Genomic DNA, 22,752 nt, shown 5'->3' with positions numbered 1-22,752 from the left:
GCCTCCTGGATGGATTTAGACACCTATTTATTGCCTTCCTCTTGGCAGTCAACCTTTTAGACACTGGAAGACTTCTCACACCCTCCCCCAGTCACCTTTCCTCTACAGAACTGGTTCATTCGGTCCCTCCCTGGAGATGCTGGTTTTTAGACCTTTGATCATTCTTGTTGCTCACCTGGGAATCCCGAATGGCTCACGCATTTCTTGAAATCACAGTATTAACACTAGGAAGGCCTTGTCCATAAGCAGAATAGAAGATCACTGCACAGCTCACACAGACCACTCTCCTGTTAACTGTTTCCATTATGAAGTGTGTATGAGACCAGTAATTCAGAAGGAAACTCTCGCTAAATCATTGCTGAATGCAATGCTTTATACATTGTTCAGGAACCAACATTTCGGAGCTTCCTAGTTCGCAAGGCTCTTACTGCAGAGGATAAGAGCTAACAGTAAGCTCGGTTTTGTTACCGCTGCTCCATCCCTCCTCATCTCAGCTGGTGATGTTACCCTTCACTCCCCACCCTGGACGGGCATTTGTTGTTAAACAGCTGCAGTGATTTGCCCTACGACACGAAGACCCATCCAAATGAAAGGCTGTTTATGAGATACTAAAATGCCAGTGCACCCATTCCTTTCACCGTAGCTGTGCCTACGCTGGGCAGAAGGTTCCAGCTCTCACCGCTGGTACTCAAGGGCAAGTGATGGCAATTCTCAAAACATCACTTTGTCTCAGGGCACATCATAGATGCAGTTTTACCTGGTACTCGCATAGTTACTTCTTTATGTTTTTGCAGCTGAAATGGGGATTGTACATGAGCCTGACGAATCTGGCTGCCACCTTGCTACTGCAAAAGGAAAGCTCTATAAGCCAAGCACAATTATAGGCAATGTCTCTTCAACAGTATCATCCTTCAGACAATTCAGAGATAGGAGGGAAGATTCCTCCTTCGACATCTCTTTTCCCCATCTCTTAAGTTACACACACAGACACGGTGTCACACTCATCTCGGTTTATTGCTTGTGTTGAAACAGCTGTCCTTATTCCAACCGCCGTATTAGAAACAGATACAAAAATAAGCACTAAAAGGATTTTCTCCATTTGTTGTGATTCTATGACTTCAGTCACATAATGTTAAGGTACATTAAATCGCTAGCCTCCAGCTGCAGGGCAGAAGGCAAGTATCAGTGCTTAACATCCAGCAAAGGGAGTTACTCCTGTATGCTCCAACCTAAGTCATGTAGAATGGGAAAGGTAAGGCTGAGACGGGCTGAAAATTCACTGCCCCATCTCCCAGGTTAAGTCTGTACTTGCTAATCCATGCCAGTCCCTACAAGAGAAACATCAAAGCCTGGTTCACAGCTTTGCACGGTGTTTGCCTGGCACAAGGGAAAAAACCCACCCTCCTCCCTCGCGGTGCACAGGGAGGTGTAGCTGGCTAGGGGCCACATCAGTATGTTATCAGTATTTCCCTTCACCTACAAACTACAAGGAAAAAGAGAAATCAGTTCGCAAACCAGTGGAAGAAGTATTTTGTATCTGAGAGCTCCCCTGAGAGGAATTAAAAATGCGCAAGAAGATGAAATTCTGTGGACAAAAGGTGGCCAAACCTCCGCTGCCAGATCATCAGGGCTCCTCTTCCTTCCTTACAGTTGTTGCTACTCACGGAGATAGTGATCAAATCTGACCGAGGGAGGTATGGGCCCCACATTGCCAGGAGCTCAACAGCAAATGGAGTAAAGAAACAAAAAAAATCCATTAGTAAAAGGAGAGGAAGCCCTTGAAGACAACATATCCCATACATAATGCTCCATTATGGTCTGAACTGCCAGTACGCTCTACTTTTACTGGTACTCATTCCCATATTAAAAAGAGGAGCTGCTGCAGGCCACATTTGGTCTTCAAGCACACTTAATTATCCTGCCCAGCAACCTCTTTTTTCAAACACTTCACTGGCAGGCTAACACTTCAAATTCAGACTGGAAGTAATTCCAAGCCTGACCACAATGATTTAAGGTAAACTGGGGCACTGCCTCACCATGCCTACTCAATTCCACAGCCTTCTCCTTTTAATAAAGGAGACCAGCACCTTTTAATTTTTGTTTCCAGACAGCGTCAGAAATAATAAGAGAGTACCTTGCTCTAGGTTAGAGTAGTCTCAGCTCACATCTCCTGACAGATTAAATGAGGAGCCCTTGCACCAGAAAGTAGCAGAACACACAGGCCTAACTCTGATGAGGAAAAATGATAATTTTATCTCCTATATAATGTGCAAATTTTTCTCAGATGGTGTCAGAACTGGTACTCTGCAAAGTCAGGAGCAACAAAGACTGCATACGATGTAACTGTTAGACAGTTGGACACAGCATTTCTCCTTTAACCTAGATTACACTGCCAGGCGATCATTCCCAGCAAGGTAAGAAACGAGCAATAATGCAGTTGCAGGGCAAACGTAAGACATTTTCAAATGGTAGAACCCATTCAACCAGTGAGGGATCACACAAGAAATCTTGTGGTCATGAGAGGGGAAGATAGGGAGGACCGGATAGGAAAATCTAAACCATGAATGCCCAAATCCAGTAATAAGCTTTTCTTTTCACAAGGGATTCCGATATTATCACTACCAACTCCATTCCCTTCCCTCCAGGAGCTTACACAACTAGAAACACCACCTTGCAGTTTTTCTGACTCAACGAGCTCTGAGCCAGGCTTCTCTCCTTAACTGCAGGTTCCAAATCTCCTTATTATACTGCATTCTTTTCACATAAAATTATCACAATATGATTAATGGAAAATTGTTGCACTTGGAATCATAGGGGTTTGGGAGTTAAGGTGCGTGTGTAATGGGAAATTTAGTGCTTGTGAGTGGTTCCAGATTCACAGCTTTGGAAACCCAGTTCCCTACAAATCACAGCATCATCAGCACTCAGACAAGCTTCTCCCACATGCTGTCCTTCACCAAAACCCTCAGCTGTGGCCTGCTGGAGAAGTCAGACTCAGTGGCCAACGGTCCTTGACTCACATTATGGAAGAAAAAGAAGAAAGTGCTGATTTCCTGGGACACAAGTTGCCACTCGCTAGACTACAGATCCAACATCACCAGTGCACATCACACAGAGATCACAGGAAGATCAGGTCATACCACTCTTCAGTTACCATCACACTGCGTTCAAACCACTGCCTATAGATAACAGGATCCATCAACCCAAACCCATCAGAACACTCATACTTGACTTCAGGCCATTTTAACCGCAGCTCCTAACTTGCCTGAGCCCACTACAGAAAATCTGACTGTAGAAACCTTTGATTGGTGAGTTCCCACTTTCCAGTGTAAACATGATTAGTTATGAGCCATATACCTATTAGTCTATGCAGCTATTTCACAACCCTGTATTAAAATATAGGAACATCAGTATTTCCTTATCTAGCAGCCATGTTCCAAGTCCCGTTTCTGTTTGTGAAATATTACTCTGCCTTCTCCCATCTCCACTCCATCATGGCACCAAACTCATCTGCAAAGACACAGGGAAGGGAAAAAGGGTAGAATTCACTTATTCAGAGGACAAAATTAATCTTGAGGTTACTGTGAGACATGTTCATTTTGAAAGTGCCATATGGAGGATAAAAACCTATCAGAGGATCAAAGCTGTTGGCTCACTGCGTACTGTGCAGCTCCTTTTACGTCACTGTTTCAGCTTCAGATGTGGGCTTGCTAATGTGAGGATCCCCACCAGGGAGGAGAGGATGCCACAGAAACCAATCACTCCAGGGTTGGTCTTGTAGATCCCTAGTGTATCCAAAGGACCTGAGAGATTACAGAGATTCTTCACCAAGTCCAGAAGCAAAGGAGGATGTCTTTTCAGTATCTGAAACAGCAGGAGAAAACCATGCAAACCATCACATTTCACACAGTTTAGTTCCTGATTGTGTTTGTCACAGAAGGAATTCTCCTTTGTCTTTTCTTCCTGTACAGCTTGTTCCAGCCTCCAGGAGATCTCATACCCATCCCTGGCTAGATTCATCAGGATTGAAAAGTAGTAACACTTGGTAGCCCAATTCCGCCACTTTGGCTTATCAATGTCAGGTTGGAGCCCAACGCTCTTCAACCACAGGACCGCATCGCAGACGAAGTAGAGGGCACGGGTCAGGTTGGAGGCTGTAAGGCAGAAGCGAGGGACCACATTTGGCAGCTGTGTAGTTCTCCTGGCTGCTACCAAGGCGTGTACCATGTTGCCCAGTCTGAACACTGCAAGAAACCCCACAAAGGTTAGCATGGCCTGGCCTTTACCGTAGAGATACAGCCCTACGATGCAGGACAACCTGGCATGTCACTGTCCATATGTACTTTTGAAAAAATGTAGTGGGCTTTGGGCATTTGTATGCTTAAGCATCTTCTTCTCAGTGTGAGAAGCTAGTATTAGTGAGGAAAGGGGTGTAAACATCTCAGTTCCGTCCTGCACCAGCCCAGGACCTAAACACAAATTGTGTTATAGCCAGGACTTGCAGCCTTCTCCTGCCGCTCTGTTCTCAGCATCTGGGTACCCTCTGGACCAATATCACCCATGGCTCTGAACTAGTCAGTGCAGCAAAAAAAGTGGCACAACAGAGCCTCCAATTTCAGCTGCACACTGCACTGGATTTCACCTACCTCTGAGGGCAGGAGATGTTACTGCACTAACCCTGTTGCGACCATAAGCTGCACCTTTCCTAAGCTTCTGTGAAAGCTGGCGGTTCACATGCCGAGCACACTGAGATGCAAGTCCCTCCTCAGCCATGAATTTGTCAGAGGTACACGTGTGTCCCTGCAAACAGGAACAGTATATTCCGTTTCAAGGTATAATATATGGCAAGCCTGACTTCATCTGCTGCACAGTTTAGGTTTCGCCCCAGAATGTTAATACAATATTATGCAAAATAATTTCCCGAACCTGCTGCACTGTCACAGTGACAGATGTTGGCAGCACCAGAGCTTAGTGGAACTGTAAGTCCTGAATTTAGGCCTGACGTCTATTAGCGATTTGTTTAACAGAAGCAAGAGAATTATGGCTGTGCTGATAAACCAGTTGGCCTCTCTGCTAGAAATTATCATACTCTGGAGCTAACTGGAATAATAAAACAAATCCATGGTAACACATTAAATTAGAATATTTGCCTCATATATTGAAGTTGTTCCAGGATTGAGCAATTGATAAGTAGGTGTAAGATCAACGTGAAAGCAAGCAATACAACCACAGCAAGAGCATAACCATAATAGATGCAACTGTGACTCAGAGTGAACTGATGCAAATGGTTAGACTATGAGAAAAGTATGGAAGGGTATATGATTTAGTAGAGTATAAATGCTAAAGAAAATTAATATGCGAAGTAGGATATAAAAAGCCATATTGCAGGATGGTCCTTCAGAGGTGATTTTATTGGGATGATGATCTTTAATGTTAGGCTGTTTCAACCCATTAGCTGGAAGGAGTAACGCGAGCGCAGTAAGCCATCCTTGCATCGTAACTCTGTGCTCTGTCCTTGAACAGAGATGACAACCTGATCTCTGCAGCAACAGCTGACTGTTAACTCATTTCCTCTAGTTCTCTCAGTGATAATTCAGATTGCCTAATGGGAGAGGAGGCCGAGGACGTAATAAATGTCTAATTGGCCCTATCTAGCTGGCAGGCCAAGGCAGGGATAAGGTGTACTGACAATTTTGTGAATATACTAAAAGAGGTTTTGTGGCTCAAGGTAAGTTAACTACAGAAAACGCAAGGCCAGGAGCTGGTTTGCTGGAAGGAGCAAGTGAAGAAGGACTTATCCCTCTAGACAGCAGGTACTTACTTTTCCGGCCAGAGCTCATGCTAGATTCCAACTGCTTGAGTTTCATTACCAGCTTCTCTTTATCAGCCTTATGCTCTATTAAATAGCTAAGCAACATGCATGTGTACTGAGTGGCTCTGGAATGGAAAAAACGAGGAAAACGGTACACAGGTGAGACACGGGCAACTCGCAGGAATGGCAGCAGCAGGGCAGCGCTTATTTCGGGGCGTAAGGTCACCCCTCTCGCACCCTCGCCGTGCCAGGGCGAGTGATAGCCAGGGAAGGGGCACAAGCGCAGGTGGGGCGGCTGAGGACAGGCAAAGCGGTGAGCAGCAAGGGATCCGTACGGCAGGAGAGGGGCTGGTGCCCGCCCGGGGCCCGGGGGAACTGGGCAGCTCTCCCGCCCGAGGCGGGGGGGCCCTAAGGCGGCGGGGGGCAGCGTGAGGGGCCTGCTGAGGGCCCCCTCGCCCAGAGGGGCAGTGCGGATGCTCCACCCCACGGCGCCGCTGGGCCCACGGGGCTCCCCGAAGAGCCGGCACCGAGGGGCGGCCGCTGAGCGCCGCTTGGCCCCGCCGCCGGCTCCGCACTCACCGGAAGAGCTGGTCGCGGCCCTGGCTGCGGTTCGTGAAGTCAACGAAACCCTCCATAGCGGCGGCGGAGGGGTGGCAGCCGCGGGAGGTGTGCGGGGAACGCGGACGCTCCGCTCCGCCCCGCTCCGCCTGGACTCCGCCCCGCCGGGGGAACCCTCTGCTCCTGTGCGCGTTCCCGGTCGGGCCGCGCCGCGCCGTGCCGTTGCCAAGGCGACCATCAACAGCGGGGCAGGTGTCCCCGCTAAAGGCTCCCCCCGGCCGTGGCTGTCCGGTATCCGCCGTCAGCGGCTGCGGCGGCTCCGCTCGGGGAGGCTGGAGGGGGACAGCCCGGCCCGGTCCGGCCTCCTGGGTCCTGTTCCGAGGTTAGACCGCTGTGTGGGGTGACGGCGGTGGAGGTGGGCCCGCCATGAGCCCGGCGTTGGCGTGAGCTGCCCCTGGCCCCAGCCCTGCCGCGGAGGGGGAAGCTCAGGAAACAACCCGGTGGGTTGGAAATGAAGTTTATAACTTCCAGTGAAATCACCTGCTTTCCGAATTATTTCTTGGGATTTTATTCAAGCCGAACAAGTCTTTTAACGAAGAACAAGCTAATAGCTTTGAATGTTTTGTCATATTTCTTATGCAAACTCATACAAAGCTTTTACACTCCCTTTTTCTGCAGGCAGCCTACAGGTGCCTGTGTGGCTGATATTCCCAGAGCAAGACAAAAGCCCTGAGTAACAGAGGCGATGCAGCAAGTAGAAATGAGCTATATAGAACAGGGTTGCTCTGGCTCTCTATACTGAAAGGAACCCCCTTTCCCTCTCTGAGATCACTAATCATCTTTTTCTTTCCCCCCATTACCTCATGCAAGTAGATATTGCACGATTCTTCGTTCTGCACCTACTGTGATTCCTGCATCTGTAGTGTGTTTTGCGTCTGGGAGAGCAGAACCATGGCTGTGTATATCCGGGCGCATGCCCTGGAGATTCCTCCACCATCTGAAAAGGACTGGCTAAAGGAAGACGAGGAAGATTTCTTCCTGCAGGATCCCGATCGGAAGCGCGATGCTTTGCCTCAGCCCTTCAGGATGATCAACAAACTAGTGATGCTGGCCTTTGAGAATGCTATGGAAATCATTGAAAGAAGGGAGATGCTCCAAGAAGCGCAGAAAGTAAAAGTGCAGCCCACAAAATGCTTTCCTATGGCTGAATTCCAGGTACAGAGCCCATCACAGCAGAGAGAGAGAGAGTTAATCACTGTAGCAGCTTTTCTAGAGAATATCCATTCAGTTGATTTTACGTTCTTCTGTTCATCACCTTCCTCAGAATCCACCACCATCTCACTGATTCACTTCAAAAGGCTGCAGTTTCCAAGCTTGTCTGACAGGTTCTGCTTCCCACCCATCTATCACACCTCTCTGAAAAGAGAGAAGCAGATATTAAACAGCCCTAAATTCACCTTCTGCTTCTCAGGCTGGCTCCACCCTTGTTTGCTGAGGAGAAGGTAATTAGTCAGTAGCATATAAATGGGCAAACTCAGCTCTGTGTTACGGCGAATACCCTAATGAGAGTGCTGTGAGCAGACGGGCAGCGCTGCCTTCCCCATCCGTACATGGAGGTATCCAGGAGGATATGCTGGCGTCTGCTGCTGTTCTGCAATTGCCTGGAGCAGTTCAGCATCCCATCACAGCTCTGCCTTGGCGGTGGGAGAGCTGAGTGTTACTGAGTTCTCGGCATTTCAAGCCCCTTCTCTTTGTTGGAAGGGGAAAGGTGGGAGCACACTTTATCATTCCCAACACAGAACAATCTCTGTGACAGAGATGAGAGCCCCTCCCCTGCTCTTCTGATGAAAGCTCATGCAAAAAATTTCCCCTTGTAGAATAAATCAGCATTTTCTGTTGGTGAAAGGCTAGTAGTATATCGCTAGTATGGCTGATGTATCCTCCACTGGGGAAGCGGTTGGGTACACACATTTTTCCCTTTCTTGGTAGGTAACTGGAAGAGCCAATTGCCTTGCAGTGTCTGGAAAATACGTCTTTGTCGGTCTGTCTGTGGGTCTGGCTGCCTTCAAGGTGTCTGACTATAAGGAGGTCTGTGCTTGGGATGCAGTCAAGACGGAGATTTGTGCCATCCATGCTTTGGATTTGGGGAATGAGTGCCACGTCCTGCTTGCTGTGGATGAAATGGGTTAGTGTGACATGGATTTCCTTGACCTAGCTGGGGATGGCTGTGCTCTGGAGCTGAAGAGTTGGCAGCTGCATTTATGGAAGAGTGCTAAATCAGGAGGAACATTAGAATGGCTGACAGTTTTCCTACAAAGTCCTGCAAAGAGGGTGTTAGATGACAGGTTGTAGGGTGACAGAGTGGCCCTAGGGCCTTGTGATTAGTAGAGAGCGTGGGTTTGGTGTCCTCTCTGGAGCAGCAGAGGAAGGTGCAGAGCTGGGAGTGAAGTGCAGCATATTCTAGGAACACCATGGACCAGACAGAAAAGAACCATTGCTAGGTATGACCTCCTGACCATGCTTTGTTTCAGCACCTGTAATTGCACAGCCCTGTGGTAAATAGGTTAATTTGTTGATTCATCTGAATCCTATCAATTCTGGTGGAGATACTTTTCAAACTGGCTTATCCACCTCTCTGTACAATCGAGTGTTTGCTGGTGCTGGCATAAGGAAGCCAGCAAAAGTTTAGTGCTGGAAGCAGTGGGATATTCTTCCTTGAGCCCAGGAAAAAATGTAGTACTGTTCACTCTCCTGCACACATTGTAACAGCCATCTCACAAGAGCATGGCTACCATCCGTTCACTTTCCTCCTCCTCCTGTTACTTTTGTATTTCTATTCCAGGGCTTGTCTGGCTTTTCGGCTTTCACAAGGAAAGCTTCCTACTCATTAAAGTCCTAAATGAAATAGTAAGTACTGATTCCACAGACACTGGGCAAAGGCTGGTAAGTAATCAATCATGAGGAGTACTAATGGCCTCTGGAATTTCTGTCATGGGCAGCAGCACTCCAAGAGTGCTGTCCAATATTTATTTCTGTTCTTCCAACAATCTCTCTGGCCTTCACCCTGTTGAGAACTGCATAAGTCCATGGAGCTCTCTGAATCAGTGATCTTGCTTTGATGCCAGCCCGTTTTTCTTTGGCAGGAGGATATCAGCAAGAGAAGTGCTTGTGTGGAGGTGGTGCTGTCCCCAGGAGGTGATTACACAGGACTCCTGCTGCAAGGCAAGTGCAGGATCATGCTGTGTTGGGTGACTGTTGTGATCTAGCAGAGGAGCCAGCAGCAATGCTTTTAAAATGCTCAAAGTGTTCTGTGTTCCCAGGGATCCTGTTCCTAACCTTCCCAGTCCCTCCTCCAGCTTAGAGAGCTGCTCCTGCCACTCTCTGTCCTCTCCAAAAGGCCTGGTGTGGATCAGGACTGATCCCAAAAGTGAGCTATCTGGAACTGGTCAGTGCAGTTCCCAGCTCCCAGAAGGCTCAGTGAAAGCAGGTTTCCTGCTCCTCTCCAGAAGTATCAAACTCAGTTCTTCCTCTGGTTTGCTATGGATCAGTGACACTGGAAATATGTACACCTGAAGAATTTTCTCTGCAGACATAAGCCAGACAGCATAGAGACAGTCTCTAAAAACACTGCAACAAACTCCTTGCTACAACATTCTTCTGCTTTGTGGCAGCTGACATTGTCAACCCATTTGCTGCTAGCAGGTTTTCTGGACCCCTATTGGTGGCATCTACCTGGACATATGCTGAGAATGAGATATGTAGCATCCACAGAGAACCAGTGTGAGACCACGTCTCACTTTCGACTTTACCTCGGAGGCTACAGGTCAAATTCTTTGACTGAGTCGCTTCATGGAATTTGGTGGATGTCAGACCTTAAGGACTTGATCTGGAGGCTGAGATGTCAGTCTCAGTCAAGCACGTGAAGCCTTAAGTGGGAGGAAAGGTGGGCTGCATGGAGTTTACAGGGATTTTATATTTCAAGTAATATCCAAATCTTGTTTTAAGGGTATAACAGAGGCTGCTTGCTTGAAAGACCTTTTCTCCTCATTTCCAATTGCTCAACATGGTTTCCCAATGCAGACAGCACAAAAGCTTGGCTAGAGATCTACCGATTGCCTAAGGATTCCTGGCTGAAGGAGACAGAAAAGAACCCAGGAGCTGCAGCAGGCCTGGCTTGCAGGGAGAGGAGGTCAAGTTGGACATCTGCGGTACAGAACAGTTCCATCTCCCACTGTGCTATTTTTTCTTACACCCTTTTGCCTACAGGTCTTTCCCCAAGCCTTGCTCCTGCAGACAGTGGCAACAAGATACAGGCTGAACAAGTCTGTTGGCCCAGGGGATGGAGTATATGTCTCTACAGCTGCTACAGCTGCCCATCCCACATTTCACAAGGCCTTTTTGTTATTGGGACATGTTTACTCTCCTAAGACAGGCTTTCCAATGAGGTTCCCTGGGTCCCAGGGCTAGCATTCCTGCTGCCCCTCCCTGGAACTGGCAGCTCCTTTCCCAGGAGTATTGCCCCATCTGAGGAGGCCCTATGTAAGGGTATTCCCACAGGGCTTCTCCCTTATGTTACAGGGGAAAGGTGAAGGAGTGGGAATCAGACCTGATAGCTCCACTTGGGAGTCTGGTCCTGAACCAGGGTTCATGTTTTAGCCTATCTACAAGAGGACCCTGGTGGGGTCATGGCCAAACCTTCCTGAGCAGGGCAGGGTCTCTGCCTGTTTGCACTAACTGATGTCGCCTCTGGTTCTTTGGCAGAAAAGTCTGGAGCTGCATGGAGACGGTTCTGCAGAGATGGTAACTGGCCTCAATGAATGTCCTGAGCTGTTATGGGGAATTTTAAATGCTGAGTCAGTGCTTAACCCTCTCCTGCATCGCTTTCACCCTGCTAGATTTCACCTCTCAACACACAGGCACCTTCTGCCCAGCACCTCCAGCTAACCCTCTGTGATACCTGCCTTGTAACTCTTCCCTCTTCCTTCAGCAAAGACTTTCCTGGCCATTTAAGAGGGAGCTGCTTCTCAGCCCTGTCTTCAGGGCAAACATCCCCCTTAACTTAGCCAAGACAAAAGCAAACACCCAGGCATTCCCTCTTTGCTGATTCCATGTAAACTACCCAAGTTCCTCTTGGTGCCTCTTCCTCCTCAGACATGGTTGATTATTTAGCCAGACCTTTTCTGTTTAGCCAAGTGTCAATGTGTGTGGGTAGAAGGGGGTGGTGGTGGTGGTGACACATTGGTGCTGGTCCCCTGCTAGGATTTTCTATTCCCAGCCATGAATATATGTGGCCTCCAGTCCTGGGCTCTCTGAAGTAAAATCTGGTTCTTGTATTCAGCAGCACTCTGCAACCTTTAGTCCTGCTTCTATTCTTTTTTTTTCCTTTTTTTTTCTGAGCCTTGCTGTGCCCCACCCAGGCTTGTGCTGCAACAAGAGTAATTCAGAGAGATGAGTAAGATCACAAGTGGACGTTATTTAGGGCACGAAGACAGGAGATGTCTGGGCAAGACATCCTTTGTAAGGTTGTGGAGAAAGTAGTGACCTCCCTCTCCCTCAAGCTTCTGTGTTTTGGCCTGAAGAACGGGCCTAAAACCAGTATCTCCTAAGCAGCGTCAGCCAACCTTTGCATATGCTTCCTTTAGGAAGCATTTGATTCCCATGAACAGGTGAAAACTTAGCAGTGTAGGGCACAACACAGTTCTCAGGCTGACATTTTTCTGTTGCAGGAGTCTCCTGTGTCTGCAAACAGAGCCGATGCAAAGCTAAGTCTCCCAGTGCTGCTGCTGAAAGTGAAGCCACCCAGACCCATTACAGGTCAGGACCGATTCTGTACTTGCAACCTGCATCCTCCTTCAGGAGGCAAAGGAATCGTGGCCCTTATAACTACAGAACAGGTCAGAAAGTTTCAGTACCGTGCTCCCTGGTCCCTTCGTGACCTATCTTTGTGGTTACATGTAATCCTGTAGTGGAGTTGCTTCCTACCTGACCATCTCATATGTCACCTTTGTTAGCACAAAATAACTTCAGTGTGTCTCGAAGTGGGTGTTAGACACCCTCAGCTTCATTGTTACTGGAGAGGGAGGAGGTTGTTCCCTAGACCCTAGAAACCGAACAGCACGCGTAGTTCACCACTTTAAGTCCTGGATTCATAGGAAAATGCTGAGAATGGGGAGGGAGCAGACCTTATGCTGGGACACTGTCAGGGAGAATTCCACAGAAAGACAAGGTGAGCTGGGTCCTCAGATGACTTGCCTTGGTCCCTGGCTTCACATACTGGAAAATGGGCTAGTGATCTGGAAAGTCCCACAGAATATATTCTGTGGAAGATGCAGTGTGTCTCTCTTCAAGACAATGCCACCCTGATTGAGGGATGGTCAGAGTGCCTCTGAGCACGCCATGGTGTCCACTCTTCCAGGGCTGTGCCTTTTTCCTTTGTGTTCCCAATCCAGGCAGTAGTTTTAAAAGCCCTTTAGATGCCTTGAAGAAAATGGATGATGGCAGCATGCTTCGCCTGGGGTACAATCACCTAATCAAGAACTCCCAGTGGGAGCAGCAGGAAGCAATCTTCCGCAGCACTTATCGGGAGTATCTGGAGGCCGAGGGTGAGAGAGAGAGCAAGGAGGAAATCCCCAGGTGAGTGGGAGCACCAGCCAGAATTTCAGTCCATGAGACTTCAACACAGGGCACTTTTCAAGTGTAGCTGGAAGCTTCTGTCTTAGCTTTGCCTTCTTCATTCCAAGGCTTCAGGGCATGGGGCCTAGAGCCTTTCTTTTACATGTATTTCTTACTTCCTTTTTTTCAGACATGCTACTTTTCATTTTCTGCTGCCTAGCCAGATCCTACAGGTGGGACCTGAAATGAAAGTACAGTCAGGTAATCCAAATGGGCAAAAAACTGTTAACCTATGGAGCACATTCTTGCATGACATTGAGCTCCAGTTAGAGCTCAATGGCTCTGGCTTGGGTTCATTGTATAAATTCCATCTCGAAGGACATAAGCCTGGATAAAAATGTCAGCCATAAGGCTTATAAGTCAGTCACTGGTATGGAACGAAACAAACTTAGCTCCATAGTTAAAAAAAAAACCACAAAACCCCCAAAACACCAAAAAAGATGATAGGCAAGATAAAAATAACAGGCAAGGGGAGAGTTTGCTGTAGTTTAGTTTCTATGTGAGCAGAGTTTCTGTAAGTCCCATCAGGGAAACTCTGAGAGCTCTAATGGTGTTTTGATGTCCTGGATTGTTCCTTTCTTTGTCCCTAGTCTCCATCTCTCTTTTGTTGTCCCCTTCTCTGTACCAGATGTTCCAGCTGGCATCAGTGTGCACTGGGATGGAAGCCACAATCTCTGCTTGTACTTACTTAACCGTCCACTCAAGGAGAAAGTGGGTAAGAAAGCCTTGCTTTCTCTAGCAGAGCACTCTGTGGGCAGTGGGAGTATTCAGTGGCTGTCATACTGCCCAGATCTTCATGATTCAGGGAAATGAGGAATGGGGAGAAGAGCTGCCCCATATCTTGTGGGTTAGGCTGGATTGTAGGGTTCCATGTTGCACAGACTGGCAGTATTTTTAGTGAAGCCACTGTGGCAGGAGACCCCAGAATGGTGTGTGTTTTATTGGGAAACTGGAAGCTGGTACCATGAGAGAAAATGCTCTGTACCTTCTTACAGTTATCTCTCTTCATGTCCTTCTGTTTAGATTATGATCCAAAACCTGATGTTGTGTGGCCATGTGCAGCTCCAATTGCATGCTCGGCTGTCAGCTCCTGCTCCAGGTACCTGGCACTGGCATGTGAAGATGCAACAATAACTATTTGGGATAAACACCTAGGTGAGCTTGCCCTTTGGGACTGTGTATTAAGATCACAGCAGATAAACTGCTTCCTTCCCTAGGATTTTGACGTTCTGGTTTGGTGTGAACAGGGGACTGGCTGTGAGTTTACAAGCAAATCTGAAAATAGTTTGGACTCACTTGTTAATGGGATGTTTGGCCAGAAGTTGCCAACATGACTTGAGTGCTCCAGCCATGACAGAACTGTTCCTATCCACAGCAATGCAGGGGCTGTGAACTGTTGCAGCAAGGACTGAGGACCGTCTTGCCCTGAGGCTGTGAGATAGTGACAGTCACTGCTTTGCAACTGCACCCTCAGGTCATCTTTGAGGCTGCCATCAGTGCTACTGTCATCCTGCCATGATGCAGGGATTCTCCTGGCAGAAGAATCTTCTTCTGCCATCAGGATTGTTCTGGTGGCTGCTGCCCTTGAGCAGGCCACAGTCCAAGCTAAGCTTTCCTTGGATAAATGTCTTTTTCCTTTTTCTTACTAAACTGCTGTCATAGTTGTTTTGTTGGGGTTTTTTTCCCCCCCACCGCCTCCCCAGGATACCCACTGTCTGTGACTGCCATTCTAGAGGAACGTCAGATCCGTAGCATCCACTTCCTGCGGAGTTCTGTAGCGGCCAGCGATGAGACACCTTGCCCTGGTACAGATCCTGCCTGTCCCATCGTGCAGCTTCTAGTGCTGTGTACAGACAGCTCTTTCTATTTGGTGAAAGCACCCAGGGCTGGGAATTCCAGCATCGTGCTCCTGGCAGACAGGTGAGGTAGACTCTGATAGACCTCGCTCCAGCCAAAGAAACCCTGTGCTATAGTGGTCAGGTCCAGCAGGGATCCCCAGATTTCTGTGGGGTAGGGAACTTTCTACTGCATTTACTCAGATAGCTCTGCCGTGCTGCTGTCAGCAGCAAATGTGGTTTTGCTAGGAGTCAGTTCCAGTGCTAAAATCCAATGGTTATGCCAGAATTAGAGGTGTTTCTGGGTGGTTCTATGCACTAGGACACGTGTGTATAGCACTGCTCCCAGGCTGATGTTCAACTAGCTGTGTTACCGCCAGGTACCCAGGGGAACAACTTCTCTCTTCTGCCCTTGCCAGAATAACTTCCCCCTAGGAGTCAGGACAAGCATTTCTTGCCATCTTTCTATCAATTTTATGTTCGCTTATCCCCTTGGTTTGAGGAGAAGGCTCAGCTTTGGGAAAGTTGCTGCTCTGAAGGCTATGGTTTCATGCCTCCATGGCAGTCAGGGGATATGTATCTCCAATATACAGGAATGCACAGGGACAGGCCTTGGGTGTTCCTGCCCAGGAGCAGGCAGGCTTTGTCCCTATAGGGAAGGGGCTTGGCTGGAACTTTATGCCAGCCCGTGTGCCACAAACAGCAATTGTCATCATCACAGTCTCTCCGTCTGTGCCAGGTACATGAAACAGCAGCATAAGCCTGAGTCTCTTTTACAGGCCTGAAGATCCAAATCTTGCTGTCAGCGTAGTGGTGCCTGTCCTGGCATTCCCCAGTACAGTGAGTATTACTGCCAGCTCTCTTAAGAATTGAGTGAGAACATAAGTCCATCTGGCCTAGCATCCTGTTTCTAGTAATGGCTGTAACTAGATGCCTAGACGGTAAAGAAAAAGGGTGATCAGATATGGTACTGCCTTCACATCCTTTCCTGTTTTTAGCATGGGGACTTCCTGCACCAGTTACAGGTCTGTATGTAGCTGGTAACTCTCAAAGGATTTCTCTTCTATGAACTTACTCAGTTTGCCCTTACACCCATGTCCTCTAACAACCACTGAGCCCCTCTGCACATGGACAGGTCCATCTGCAAAGGTGAGAAGGCCCAAGCACGAAGCTTCAGGGTCAAATATGAGAGGACATCATGGTGAGTAGAGGTTGCAAGCACAAATCCAGCTGGACCTTTCAGGTGGCCTCAGAAAAAGACTAAAAGCTGCTCTCCAGAGCCAGCCCTGCAGAAGGCTGGATCTAGTCCAGTTCTAACCTGCACCGCTGCCCCTTCCCAACTCCAACCTGCAGCAATTCCAGTCCAAGTTCCCTGCACAGCCAGTTGTTGACCTGCTGTGGCCCTATGACTACAGGCAAAGAAAACAGCATCATGGTTGGGGATGTGCAGTCCTGAATGTCATTCCATGTCCTTTCCAGGAAATATTTTTCACTTGTCTTACATCTATTTCTAAGTGTCAGCTTGCTGTTTCAGGCCCTGGTCTTCTCCTGGGATGGCACAGTGTCCCTGATGAACACCACATCACAGATTGTTTACTGCTTCAGTACTCCACCTTCTCATGCTGTAGGATCTCCCTGGCAGCCAGTGTTCACAGTGGATAGTGCGAACTGGTGCCTGCTGCTTCGAGGTGCGTAGCACCTTGGAGTGGTCTTAGATACGTGGTCACTGGGTGCATTCAGCTGTGCAATGATCCTTGATAGTTCTTCTTGTTGGATGACTGCTGATGCAATAGCCCACTGTTCTTGTTTCTGTCTAGGAGATAAGCAGCAGGTGGCAGGTGCGTTGGCACAGAGCAGAGCCAGTCACAGCACCATCTTCATTTTTGACTTCAACTCCTACCCACTGAAGGAGGCTTTCCCAAAGGAACCATATTTGCCTCCCAAATCCTTGCAGAACCTGCCATTGATTGAGAGGTGTAACATTTTCTTACGTGATAGGTAAGGGTCTCCTTCTGCCTGATAGGTAAGTGCACCTGCATTATTGTAAGTGGTGGTGTTGCTCAGGTCCGTGCAAGGTCTCATCCTGGAGCTTCTGGGTGGTTCTATGCACTGTGACAGATTTATGTCTGGGTAAGGTTGATGTTCAGGTAGCTGACAGCCACCCAGAACCCTTCCTTCTCTCCCTTCTGTCCTTCCTGGAACAGCTTAACAGCTATAAGTCAGGATGCCTGGGGCAGGCTTGTCATTCCAGGTAGAGAGGGCTTGCTAGTTCTAATGTGCTTTTGTGTAACACAGATTCTGTCAAGGAATATGATCCTCACTTAAGTGTCTGCCTCTTCCTTTTGACCCCATAGCCAGGCAGAGCTGGGATCTCTTTGTGCGTTGCTCTCCCCTCCGTTCCTAGGTTCATTTGATGTTTAAACAGCTTTGCGTGGATGTTTCTCGGTTTGAGAAGGTTCCCCTCCACCCTCAGGCCGAGGATGCAGAGTTTAGCTGATGCATTGAGGTCATGCCGTCACTAGATGGCAATGTGACATCTCTTATTGCGTGACCTTTTCCTTGATTCTTTTGGGAACCTATGTCAATGATATTCTGTTTGTTCCTATCACTTATGCCTTAATTCTCCAATCTGAAAAGGAACAGGTGGGTGCAGGTATGACCTTACAGCACATATTCCCTGGTAGCCTTCCCTAATTTCTTGTCTGCAGGTTGGATCCTATGGTGTTGTCTGGCTAGTTAAGTGCAGATAAGTTTCATCCTATGCTACCAGCCACCAGTTCTGTGCCTCCTTCTCATAAACCTGAAGAGGCTCTTGTCTGCCTTATACCGGGAAAACGAGGGAGACATCACCTCCAGGGATATCTTGCTCCCTGGGTACTGAGAGCTCAAGCCAGGGCAGATAAAACTGCAGAGACACCTGTGTCTACAGAGGCAAACAGGCAAAGAGAAATACAGAGGTCATTGCTGTCGAGAGCAGTAAACTTGAGTGCTGAGTGGTATGAGGGAATCACTGAGGTTTTCTGGATACAAGAAATCTGAATTGCTTAATTTGTGATGAACCCAAGGGGCCCTTGGGGGAACCAGGGTAGGGTTGTCTGAGCACCGGGGGAACGGCAGGGCCTGTTTTAACCACCCTTTTCTTCCCTCGTTAGGCAGCAGAGCCTGCTGGGACTCAGGGAGCAGTTGCCCGAGTACTGGAGTCGGCTGCAGGCACAAGCAGCTGCCATGGACAAAGAAAGACAGAAAGTGAAGGGACAGAAGAAGCCGTAGTCAGCCTTGCATCCTGAGGGCCAGGCTCTGCACTGTTACCGTCCTGCAGACCCATGATCCAGCACTGATATTTTGACAACAACACTATTCAAATCTATCCTGCTGCTTTCCAGCCTGGGGCAACTTGTCATCCAAAACAGCTTCTTGCCTGCCACTGCTCAGCCACAAGGATCTGCACCCTGCCTCTCTCCTTACCTAACCCTCAGCCTGTTCCAGCAGGGTTCAACCCCTCCTCATCAGAGACAAACTGCTGATGGAAGAGGTAGGAAAGAGGACAGGCCTCTCACCAAGGTGGCAATCCCAGCATCTCTGTGGTTCAGCTAAGGATTTGTGCTGGATCTTCGAGTTGTCCCAGAGACCTGGAGCATCAGAGCAGTATGGTATGCTACAATGTCCCTCCTTAATAAAGCCTTTTCTCCAGTAAACATCTCTTACGCTTCACATTTTCTCAGACTCTGATGTCCTTCTGTGGCTGGGGCTCACCAATGTGTCTCATTTTCTGCTCTGACTCAGGTGGGCAGGCAGCAGCACCCTTGTGCTTAGGAAGAGACCTGGTCTTTTCAAACCAGGCAGCAAATCAGCCACGAAGGTGGCATCCTCCAGAGCATAGCAGGGCCAAGCAGCAGTGACGCTGCAGAGTGTGTGAGGCCTCACCTAGGCTGTTCTGCAGTCTAGTTGTTTCTTTTGACTTCAAAGCAGGCAGCTTTGGGATAAGACTGCTTAGGAATTGCAGTGTGGAAATGTGCAGACAAGCTCTCTGGGTTAAGGTCAGACTAGAACTGGTGTAAGAGCCCAGAACTGATGTCACTGAGGAGCAGCACAGAAGCTGGGGGGGCAATTTGGAGAAGTCAGGGCTGTGCTGAGCCAGACAGGCCAGGAGTATGGCCAGAACGTTGGTCAAAGGCCATTAAAAGCTGAAGCATCCCTCCTACAGGCAATACAGGACAAAGAACTAGCAGAGACAATGCAAGGCCAAGACGTATTTGTTTCTTACTCCAGAAGTGTAGTAAGTTAGTAGCTTGCCCTGTATACTTGACAGATGGGGCAAAAAAGTATGCAGGCTCCCTGGTCAGTCTTTCACTTGTCAGTATTTTCAGGTCTGTAGTCCTGTGGGAGACTGGCAGCATCTAGACAATAGCTGCAGAGTTTGATTGCTCAGTCGGGGGGGCTGACACCTACCTGCATTTTGCACTGGGCATCTTTGTTGTTCTTCAGGCAGTCAGGGGTCCTCTGGAACCTGAGGGGCTTTAGGGAAGGTGACCCAAAATATCCATTCTCGAGCATAGCAAACACATGCTTTCTCGAGCATAAAAACCATGAGAGCGCTCAGTCTTTTTACAGCCGGTCATGCTTCCAGGATGACTGTCTAATCCACAAAGAATCTGACAAACCTGCCAGCAACCACTCCAATCTGTGTGCCTGGGTGAGCTGTGTTTTTCCCAGGTCGCCCCAAAGGTTCAGCAAAGCATCAATGCAGGGTGCCAGGGATTCAGCACAGACTGAACTATGTAGGCACAGCCATGCCAACGTCCCATTTCAGTTTTTCATAGCAAGTTGCCTTATTTTGGATTGAGTTTTGATGACAGGTCTCAGTTTATACTCTGGAAATAAAGTCACCGACTCTGGAGGTAGGAAAGGGGAGAAGAATTCCACTTGTTTCACAATTTCAGATGCCTGGTTTTGCTCTGGGGAAGTACAAACTATTTGAATTAAACCTCCCTATTTGCTACCTTTGTGAAGGGCTTTGAGGGCCATAGTAAAGCCTTTGTGCTGTCATTTTCCATCTGCCACAGATTACAGCTTCACAGCTCATCTGATTGTTAAGGATATTGATACTGGCTTGTGTGAACACTTGCCATCTGCTTCAGTGCAAAGTCAAGCGGGTTAGCTCAAACCACCTTCAAGGCCTGTTTAAACCGAGCCACCTGGTTCAGCACTGAGGTGAAGAAGGAAAAATCCTTGATCCTTTCTTCTGTTCTTGCTGCGGTGGCGGTAACAACTTAATTATTTTGTTTCTGGGGTACTTTAAGAAACAATGGACCATCTGCCATAACTGGGCACAGGGGATTACTCAGGGCAGAAATTCCTCCTCCTGCATTGCTTCCCGTGCTGCAGAGAGCCAGCACAACTAATACGTGGCCCCTCGAACAGCACTGGGTCTAATTCTTGCTATTTGTGCAAATGTAAAGGGCTTGAGGGTCTGTATCCTTAATCCTACCCCATCTGCTTTCTGTCCAGAAGAGGAGCAGGGCTTGCCTAGCATCACGAGAGGCAGGACAGGATCTGCTAAACAGTTAGATGTACCAGTTTGTGTATATTCATCTCAAGATGCGCTTGTTTGTTTGCAGTTTGAATTTGCTCTAAAACCCTAATCATGTGCTTGGCCAAGATAACCAGGAGCTGGCAGGCTCCACAGAGAAAGGAAAACAACAAGCAGCTGCAGGAGGCTGATGAAGAGCCTTTGTTTTTACTCATGACATCAGCAGGGGACCATTTGTTTCCTGCTTTTTTGAAGGCATACAGAAAAATTGGTATGATCAGTGTGTTGACATGTGCATTGGTGATGGAGCTGTGTGCTAAGCTCCACAGCATGTTCTGGAGAGGACCAGAGGCACCTGATTGCTTATTCCAAAAACGATGTCCTTGCCAGCTATTCTTCCATTCTCGGTCACTCTGTGAGCCCTAGGCAGCTATAGGTCTGAGCCAATTTGAGCTATTCTGCTGCTGGAAAGTATAGAAAGGCCTTGAGAGATATCCTAAATATCACCATCAAAAGATGAAACTGTTTGGCCGGGCCAACTGTTATTCTCAGTGCCAAATTCAGTGAACTCGGAGCTGCTACCTGGGTATAACCGGAGCAATTTGGCTTTGTATTAAAAAAAAAAAAAAAACAAAAAAACCCGGTGGATTGAGAAGGAGGAAGCGGAGCTCAGATCCACAGAGAGGCGCTCGAGCAGCATGGCTCCAGCAGAGCCGGGTTACTGCCCAGCCATGCGGAGATGGTTTCTGTGGGAGAGGAGGCTGTTCTTTAATCTCACTAAATTATCTGCTGTTCTCTGCAAGAAGCCAAATGTCATCTTATTTCTTTGCATACTTGCTTGTGCTGTGGAAGCAGAGGAAATCAGAGGCTGATCTGATAAGATTCCCCCACTCCCCAGGGCCAGCAAAGGTTTGGGCTGTTTGGGTAAGCCATGTCTGTGCTGTTGGAAGGAGCGTGGTCCTCAGAAAAGCCAAAGCGTTGTGTGCTCCGGGAACTGTGCTCCTTGCATTTGTGCCGCCAGCCTTAATGCAACAACCCACACATCCCATAGTGCCTCACCATGTACAACCTGAAGCCATCCTAAGGAGGAATCTGCAAAGAGCTCTGTGTGCTATCTGGGCAAGTAATGTCCCTGCAAGACACTGTGGGACATGCGGTGGTGCCTAGGGCAGGGCAGTCCCAGCGAGTGCTTGCTCTGGTTGCAAGTAGGAGCATAGCTGGGTGTAGGGGCATCACAAGGCCAAGCTTCCTCCCCTGCTCTACAAATTTGTGTCTAGATATAGGTCAACCAGGTACTGCATCCCATTCCTAATTGCTCAAATAGATCTTGTTGTCCAAATTGGTGTCGCCTCATTACCTCTAATGCCAGTTCCCTGTACCAGGGTGCAGTTTCTCATCTCCCTTTGAGTCCAGGCTATAGCTGTTGAGTTGTGCTGTTCAGCCAAGCTACACAGATTAACTCTTTCAATCTTCCCTAATGCATTGTGCCAGATATCTCAGTCTGATTTAATTTTGGGTTTCTGCAAACCCCTTCGACTTTGTTCCTGTTTCTGTTCCAGTTTGTCATCGTCCAGTGTTTCCAGTACTGCTCTAGGACCTGGTATGGTTTTTATGTGTGGTCACTCACAGGGCAAGGGGACCTCACTTCAGCTGGCCTTCATCCCTGGTTTTGCAAGAGCAGGACCATTGGCTGGGATGAGAAATAAGCTGAGTTTTCGAGGCCAAAATACAGGAGGAAGTTGGCTGAGCCTAGCTGAGGGTGCTAGAGAGATAAGAGATTTGCATGATGACTAGGGCGATGCTGTGTTTTGGCTATCGCCCCGTGGATTTACAGGCACTTTACACAGCTGAAGACAGACAGGGCTCGTGCTATGAAGAACTCGCACCCTACATAAGCCAAGTGCTGTGTCTGGGGTGTAGCGCAGCAGACTGGTCGTGCAGCAGGGGAGGATTCGTCGTGGCAAGAGCCAGGTCTTCATGTGGCACACCTCTGCGCAGTGCTGTGTCTCAGCTCAGCCCCAGGAAAGTCCATGCTTTAAAAGGAGGGGAAGGCAAATGACTCATGTCACTGCAGGGCTGCCGATGAGGCAGGAGGGAAATGTACAGTATCTGAATGGCAAATTGGTCTGGGCTGCCAAGTGTGAAACACTTCGACCTCCCCGAGCACATCAGGCTGAACAGCTTGTTTTGTTAGAAACTTCGTGTTGGCCTGCTTGAACAAATGGCAGCTCTTCTGCATGTGAAGGGCTGGACCGTCGGGGGGGAGAGGGAATTGGTGTGCGTTGTGAGGAGGTGTGCACAGGAGATGGAGATCTGTAGGGGGAAAAACCAAGTCCCGTGCTGAG

General features: G+C 48.4%; 2 protein-coding genes across 5 annotated transcripts; one reads left to right on the top strand and one right to left on the bottom strand.

The window, feature by feature from the left end:
• Positions 1 to 995: 995 nt before the first annotated feature.
• PEX11A (peroxisomal biogenesis factor 11 alpha) lies at positions 996 to 6,502 on the bottom strand. Of its 4 annotated transcripts, XM_054837461.1 has the most exons (4): positions 6,392 to 6,502; positions 5,822 to 5,937; positions 3,657 to 4,244; positions 996 to 3,510 (listed from the first exon to the last, which is right to left on the bottom strand). In XM_054837461.1, the coding sequence occupies exons 1-3, from the start codon at positions 6,445 to 6,447 to the stop codon at positions 3,682 to 3,684; spliced, it is 735 nt and encodes a 244-aa protein (XP_054693436.1). In that variant the 5' UTR covers positions 6,448 to 6,502; the 3' UTR covers positions 996 to 3,510; positions 3,657 to 3,681. The 4 variants fall into 4 exon arrangements, with proteins under 4 accessions (XP_054693436.1, XP_054693435.1, XP_054693437.1 ...); XM_054837460.1 differs by having other exon boundaries at positions 996 to 4,244; XM_054837462.1 differs by having other exon boundaries at positions 996 to 4,244; positions 4,647 to 5,937; positions 6,392 to 6,407.
• Positions 6,503 to 6,674: 172 nt separating this feature from the next.
• WDR93 (WD repeat domain 93) lies at positions 6,675 to 18,559 on the top strand. The gene is made up of 17 exons (XM_054837464.1): positions 6,675 to 6,870; positions 7,244 to 7,585; positions 8,360 to 8,555; positions 9,213 to 9,277; positions 9,514 to 9,592; positions 10,451 to 10,578; positions 11,132 to 11,170; positions 12,097 to 12,184; positions 12,820 to 13,003; positions 13,173 to 13,243; positions 13,671 to 13,757; positions 14,066 to 14,197; positions 14,746 to 14,962; positions 15,657 to 15,717; positions 16,412 to 16,565; positions 16,695 to 16,875; positions 18,030 to 18,559. The coding sequence occupies exons 2-17, from the start codon at positions 7,322 to 7,324 to the stop codon at positions 18,145 to 18,147; spliced, it is 2,064 nt and encodes a 687-aa protein (XP_054693439.1). The 5' UTR covers positions 6,675 to 6,870; positions 7,244 to 7,321; the 3' UTR covers positions 18,148 to 18,559.
• Positions 18,560 to 22,752: the final 4,193 nt, after the last annotated feature.

This window comes from Grus americana, chromosome 10 (genome assembly GCF_028858705.1).
Source record: "Grus americana isolate bGruAme1 chromosome 10, bGruAme1.mat, whole genome shotgun sequence".
Taxonomy (NCBI): domain Eukaryota; kingdom Metazoa; phylum Chordata; class Aves; order Gruiformes; family Gruidae; genus Grus; species Grus americana.
This window is presented reverse-complemented; position numbering and strand designations above follow the sequence as displayed.